Source organism: Branchiostoma belcheri, unplaced genomic scaffold (genome assembly GCF_001625305.1).
Source record: "Branchiostoma belcheri isolate BF01 breed outbred unplaced genomic scaffold, Haploidv18h27 scaffold52, whole genome shotgun sequence".
In the NCBI taxonomy this organism is placed as follows: domain Eukaryota; kingdom Metazoa; phylum Chordata; class Leptocardii; order Amphioxiformes; family Branchiostomatidae; genus Branchiostoma; species Branchiostoma belcheri.
In genome coordinates this window covers 484,052-490,365 of record NW_017804154.1, presented here as the reverse complement: position 1 = coordinate 490,365, position 6,314 = coordinate 484,052, and the positions used below count along the sequence as shown (strand labels likewise).

The window sequence follows — 6,314 nt, the reverse complement described above, 5'->3', positions numbered from 1 at the left end:
AGGAAATACAGCTGTGGGCCTGCTGTGTCATCATGGCCAGCAATCAGGAGATTCACAAAGTATGGGGTCTGGAAAACATGACAAGCAGGTTTGGTTGGAAGTCAATCTTGTGTAAAGTTATGAAATCATCTTCTCTCTTACACCCCCTTTCAACTAGAAGCAGTGACTGGTGAATGACAACAGAGTTCACAGATTTTGTCTTCTTTTGTCTTAAGTTTTAACTATTTTAAATTATATCTTTACATCTTTCAAATATAGAATCAAGGGTTGCTCACACAAATTCAATTTGGGTTACGGTTGCAGTTGCTGGAAAGATAGGCTCCCAGAAAAATGCCTATGCTCAGTAGGACATGGGCCAGTAAAAAAACACACCTAAGCAGGCCTGTAGGCATGGTAACCAGGCTAAGCATATTGCATAGGTCCTTACCGAGCTGCGGAGGTAGTCTGCCATGTTTTTCCTGGTGAAGTTGGCAGCAGCGTGGGGTGACAGGGTGTAACCTGTGGCAGGAAAGGTACGAATACTTTTAAGTAAGTCATTGTACTTTTAACAGTGAAAATGATGCACCTTACTGAATCTTACCTTACTGCCTGGATGTAAAAAAGGATGACACACTGTACCATTTTTTTTGCCAACTAAAACTAAAATGCAAGACATTGCTTCACGATATGAACTGCAAATATATGCAGTGTGACTATGAGTTACAATGATGTGGGTAACAATGTTAAAGGCCCATGACACAAAATGAAACACGGTATTAGTTCCTCCGTAACCGTCCCCTCAGCCCTTACCATTCCTCATCTTGTACAGCTGGATGTTCTTCTGGATGTACTCAGCAAACTGTACCGTGTCTCCAGACTCCCCTGTACAGCCCATCAGGATCTTATCACTCAACTTGTGCATCTTGTCATGGTCTGTGGATGGAGTTGTTTTTGAGTTAGGACAAAATGCACAGCAAGGAGCTTGGGAATATTCAAAATAAGACATAATTCAATCTGAAGAAGCACATTTGATGGTAAAGAATTTCAAGGTAAAGTCAAACTTTGTGGTCCCTTAGATAATTTTTCCCACGACAAAAGCATTAAGAATCCTGTTCATAGTGACCACCTGTCCACATGGACCAGACTTTCCTGGTCTCTCAGTGGTCTTCTTGAGTAGTTTTAGCTGTACAGAAACGCAAATTATGTAGTGCTTCAATTTGATATATAATTTTGACCAAGGAGCTTCAACTTCAAGCTCCTGGATAATTTTGACAAATTCATCTTTAGGTCTCTGAAAAGGGAAAAGTGGCTTTTACAATAGATAAATTAGATTTGGGCTGGCATAAGTTGGTACTTAAGTTGGCTTTCATTTGGGTAACGGGAGCATGTAAAGTGTACTATATATTGTAATATATTAATTTTGAGTTGGAAACAACAGTGCACATGTTGTTGTTCACTGTGCGCCCCCCTCCCACTCTCCAAAGCGCGAAGTCATGGTGGTGAAACCTGCACAGTTCCGGCGCGTAAAAACAGCGCAATGTCGGAATACAGAGTTTGCAAAAACAATCAGTAGTATTCATTAAAGTATTACCGTGCTTGTAGACCAGAACACTGCGTGCAGCTATGTTGTCGGCGGCCAAAATAACGAAACCATTGCCCTGAATCCCGAGTAAGCACTCCATGTTGTCCCGTTTCTTTTGACGAGAATGGCTCTCGTGTTCTCTCGCGATAGCATGGTCAGCGCCTTCTGGATCGATCGAAAGCGCCACCTACTGATATCGAGCGGAAAGGCAGACAGAGCTCAGGTAGCAGACGACAAAGAGCGTCCAGCATGGCGGCGACGGCGACGACGACTCCGACAATCGTGGTGCACGGCGGAGCCTGGAGCATTCCAGACGACATCGCCGAGGCTAGCCAAGCTGGGGTAAAGACTGCGGCTGAGGCAGGGTACAAGGTTGGTCTAAATTTTACAGAAATCCCTGTTTCTACGTTGACGATTTCATATGACTTTTACCCAAACAAGGAACATCATGCCACATGGCCTGGGTGATCAAAATAAATCACAGCGATCTCCGTCTTTACACATTGTAACCAGCAAAAAACAACTCATTTAGTGTGGTGATTATTCCTTGATGTCGTTCTCCATGTAACGTTAACGTTACATGCATGCCAGCATTGTGAAAAAATGCACCCCGGAAATGATAAATTTGCCAACAGCTGGTACGACAAGCTTTGTGTGTGATTTGTGTACTGTGTGAACTCTCCCTGACCTTTGGACCCACTTATACCGTTGCGCCTTTGGTGTCGCCCTGGTCTGACAAATAGTTGACTTCTTCCAATTTACACAGGTCTCGTTTGGGGCACCCCCGGCTCGGTTGACGAGAACACCTGTGCTGTGGCTCAAGAAGCGTGTATGTAATGCACTGTTCACGCGAAGTCCATGAAAAATGCTTAATTTTAGCATATCTTTCCAACAAAGGAGGGTTTATCAAATCTCCCTTCAACAGGGTCCCTTGATTTCTATGTTTCTCACCATAACGACAGGTGCTGACGACGTCAGGCGGCAGTGCACTGGACGCTGTGGAGACCGCTGTGCGTATCCTGGAAGATGACGTCGTCTTCGACGCCGGTAGGTGCCGCTGTTGAACTGTGTGTGAACTTCAGCAGGTTCATCCACAGGTGTGACTTTAAAACAAGCTGGCCCTCCTTGCTTACATGAATCATCAGACTGTTGTGACGTTTTTAGATATCTTCTGTAAGACCATGACTTCAAATCATGAGAAAAAAGTCCCATTCTGCAGAATGGTGTTTTTGAGTTTAAGTCCCTAGACCTCCAGGGAGTGTTTTTAGGTATTTGTGAATGTATTGGAACTGTGGAGGGATTGTACATGTAATTTGATCCCAAGAGGTATAATTCCTCTGCCCACTTACTCCCACCTGTCCCATGCTGGATCACCTTCAAGCCCAACCTTCCTATCAATCAACTGTCAAAGTCACCTCCCACCCACCATGCAACTGAAGCATTTAGGACAGACAGACAAGCCTACAGCTCAGCCACCCAAAACAATACTTTCCAGGAACAGGCTCAGTGTTGAACAGTGCAGGAGATGTGGAGATGGACGCCATCATCATGGATGGGCGGAGTCTGCGGGCAGGGTCGGTGGCCTGTGTGCAGAACATCGCCCATCCCATCAGCCTGGCCAGACAGGTCATGGAGAAGGTACTAGTAGTACATGTACTTTCGGAAATATCAGCATCTTGACTTTTATATATAGTAGTTATTGTACTAGTATATCACAGCATGTTGGAGACCTTTTATACTGCTTATTACTTTGCTGTTTTCAATCGACCAGTATTGTTTCATTGGGTTGGTAAAGCATAGGATGTAGGGATTTTCTTTGACACATCGGCTACATATAGCGGCGAGAAGCAGAACTCCAGTCAGAAACTCTGAGGAAGGTGGCTGATAGATACCCAAACATAAGCAAGGTGAGACAATACTGGTTGTGTAAAAGAAAATCCCAATATCCTAGATGCTTTACTAACCTGATGAAACAATTTTCAGAATCCACTAGTATCTCATGGAGTAGAATGCATTAGATAGATCTGTAGCTATTTAAGTACTTATTACAATTGCTACATGTTCAAGACAATCCAAGACCAAAGACAAAACAATATCCATTCTGATTTTGGAACAGACAGACCATACCATGATTGCTGGGGTAGGAGCCAACTTGTTTTCCAAAGAGCTGGGCATACCACAAGTGCCCACAGACCAGCTAGTGACTGATGATGCTAGAAAACAATGGGAGGAATACCACAAGTACAAGAGAGCTGTCAACGAACTCTTTGACTCACAACTGTAAGTACTGTTACAGTAACTTCATTTACGTTTCGTTTCAAGGCTTTGTCACAGTCAATGGTCCCAGAAAAGGTTATCACATTTCTTGTCTTCAGTATACTGCTATATGCATGTCTGTTGCCTTACACCTTATGGAAGATGTATGGAAACGGAAATTCTAGATAATGACCAAGAAATGTACAAAAACTCTAAACATTTTACGGACGGAGGTATGAGATCTTTGATTTCATCTTGTGTAGGACTTTTGATTATAATTTCAAAGCTAACTGTTTGTGGTCCCCTGCAGTGGTCATGACACAGTTGGAGCTGTTGCTGTAGATTCGGAGGGAAATGTTGCCTGTGCCACTTCTACTGGTGGGATCACTGCAAAAAGGGTCGGACGTGTTGGGGACTCCCCAGTCATAGGTAAGACATACAATGTTCTTGAGTCAATGAACATTATGGTCAACAAATTTTCAGTCTATGATGGTCCACAGTCTCATCATGCATATTGTATTTTATAATTGTCTTCAGTCAGGGTTTAGGCAATCATACATGTAGTTAGGCTTTTTCCTACTTCACTTGCTAATGTGATTAAAATCCATTGCAAATAGATTTAAACTTTTAGTAGATGTGCACTAAAATCAATGATTACATCCCTAATGTTCAGGTTGTGGAGCCTATGCAGACAATGATTCGGGAGCGGTGTCCTGTACAGGGCACGGGGAGGCCATCATGAGTGTGACCTTAGCCAGAACAGTCACCTTCAACATGGAGCAAGGTACAGACGACTGGTTTAGAACATGAAGGGCTCATCATTTCTCATGTAACTGGAAAAGCCCTGTCCTAATTTGTACTCCACTAAGATGGCAGCACTTTCCACAGGCAGCAAAAATATGGAACTTAAGAAAACTTATTTAGAGGTTTGTTTTTTTCATAAAATTCTTCACTCAACACTTTAATTTATGCCATAAAGTCCTTTATCTTGTGTAATATATAATTAGTGTATTACAGGCTTTTTTTTACATGACAAACTCTTTTCCCCACATTTTACTTAGACTAATCTTACCTCTGAATCCCCTACAGGTGCCAGTGCACAAGCGGCGGCGGACAAGAGTATTGCGTACATGAAGCAGCGTGTGGACGGTACGGGAGGAGTCATTGTTGTGAGCAGGGAGGGACAGACAGGCGTCAGCTTCAACACCAGGAGGATGCCATGGGCAGTAGTGAGGGACGGGACGATACGATTCGGAATGAACCCAGGAGAGAACTTCCAAAATGAATTTACCAACAGTAGTTAATAAATTCATCTACTGATAACTTTGAATAACTACTTTTTTTAGAGATAGTGCGATGTATGTAGGGTTTTAAAAGATAACTTGGATTCCATGCATGAGTTTATTATACAGCATGCTTGTCTATGCAGAATTCTAATCAATTTGATCATGTCTCTTTGGTCATATGAGATTTATAATTGTGCTTACTGTGGCCAAAATATGATTGTGTGCTTTCTCTACCTCAATAGGAAAATATTAAGTGAATATTAAGTAAGAATGACAATGACAACTTTTATCATGACAAATAAATTTGTATCATATCATCATCAATTAAATGAGAACACCTCTTCATATTATTTACAGTTGTTGAATCAACAAATTAACATAATAAAAATTCCACAATTACACCAGGACTTCATTTAGTGCATAGCAAAAGGGTGTATAATGCCTCACTTACTCAAAGTAGGCAATAGCTTACCTTATACATGGAGTATACAACTTCTGACACAGTTGACCTTCAGTTCTTTTGCTGAACTAGAATTACTTCCCCCTCCTTCACACAAATCGTTTTGCACGTTGTTTTTTGCAGTCTCCTTTTTTTCCTACTTGAAGCATACAAGTTTGATTAGTGGTCCATAGTGTTTTAAATTTCAAAATGCTGAAACTCGGTGGCTAAGGTTTAAGACTTTATGATGTCTACTTAAAGCATAAAAATCTTGACTGCAAATGTGCTTAAATGAAATCATAGCAGAACTTGCAGGAAAATGATCCACAAGTCTAAACTTGAAAGACATGTAACGTTGTGTATAACACCATCTGCGATTTTATGTCAACCTGGAGCAACCTACTAGAGGTTTTTTTATGTTTCAGCAATGTAGGGGAGCTTTACACCAATTTCCATATTGCATATAGATATTGCATGGTGTACTATGTCGGGCCCTCAGAAGCGCTACTGGCTGCAGGCGATTGTTCCGACATTTTTGGGGTCCCCTCTCGAGACTGACTGTCCGTGGATGACTGTGGGCTGTTTTGTGCGCTGGGAGTGTCCTTCAGTTGCGCCACCTTGCGGAGAACAGGTGGTACCTTCAGGCCCGCGAGTTTGAAGGCGGTGATTGGTAACGTCTGAGTGGGAGCCTTGGTTGTTGATGATGTTGCGGCGGGTTTGAATCTTCCTCTCAGCATCTGACTTATCTGTGCGAAAACAGCAGAACATGCAA

The 6,314-nt window shown here is 42.4% G+C and overlaps 3 protein-coding genes across 6 annotated transcripts in view; 1 reads left to right on the top strand and 2 right to left on the bottom strand.

Moving 5' to 3' along the window:
• Positions 1-1,712, bottom strand: part of LOC109480778 (proteasome subunit beta type-2-like) — a 3,439-nt gene extending 1,727 nt beyond the window's left edge. The window contains exons 1-4 of one of the 2 annotated variants that reach the window (XM_019783079.1): positions 1,571-1,712; positions 790-912; positions 428-498; positions 20-68 (exon numbers count right to left, since the gene is read on the bottom strand). In XM_019783079.1, the coding sequence (XP_019638638.1) occupies positions 20-68; positions 428-498; positions 790-912; positions 1,571-1,661 (334 nt within the window). In that variant the 5' untranslated portion in view covers positions 1,662-1,712. The remainder of the gene's footprint in view (positions 1-19; positions 69-427; positions 499-789; positions 913-1,570) is intronic. The other variant, XM_019783080.1, reaches the window with a different exon arrangement.
• A 35-nt stretch (positions 1,713-1,747) lies between these two features.
• The window catches only part of LOC109480777 (isoaspartyl peptidase/L-asparaginase-like), a 6,117-nt gene continuing 1,550 nt past the window's right edge, over positions 1,748-6,314 (top strand). The window contains exons 1-7 of one of the 2 annotated variants that reach the window (XM_019783077.1): positions 1,748-1,933; positions 2,524-2,608; positions 3,057-3,199; positions 3,678-3,841; positions 4,128-4,246; positions 4,491-4,601; positions 4,907-5,432. In XM_019783077.1, the coding sequence (XP_019638636.1) occupies positions 1,811-1,933; positions 2,524-2,608; positions 3,057-3,199; positions 3,678-3,841; positions 4,128-4,246; positions 4,491-4,601; positions 4,907-5,121 (960 nt within the window). In that variant the 5' untranslated portion in view covers positions 1,748-1,810 and the 3' untranslated portion in view covers positions 5,122-5,432. Of the gene's footprint in view, positions 1,934-2,523; positions 2,609-3,056; positions 3,200-3,677; positions 3,842-4,127; positions 4,247-4,490; positions 4,602-4,906; positions 5,433-6,314 lie in introns of those variants that run through there. The other variant, XM_019783078.1, reaches the window with a different exon arrangement.
• Positions 5,388-6,314, bottom strand: part of LOC109480775 (B-cell lymphoma 3 protein homolog) — an 18,001-nt gene continuing 17,074 nt past the window's right edge. The window contains exon 8 of one of the 2 annotated variants that reach the window (XR_002140853.1): positions 5,388-5,612. Coding sequence is in view for 1 of the 2 variants with exons in the window: in XM_019783073.1 (XP_019638632.1) it covers positions 6,025-6,288 (264 nt within the window). In the remaining variant the exon portion in view is untranslated. Of the gene's footprint in view, positions 6,289-6,314 lie in introns of both variants that reach the window. The other variant, XM_019783073.1, reaches the window with a different exon arrangement.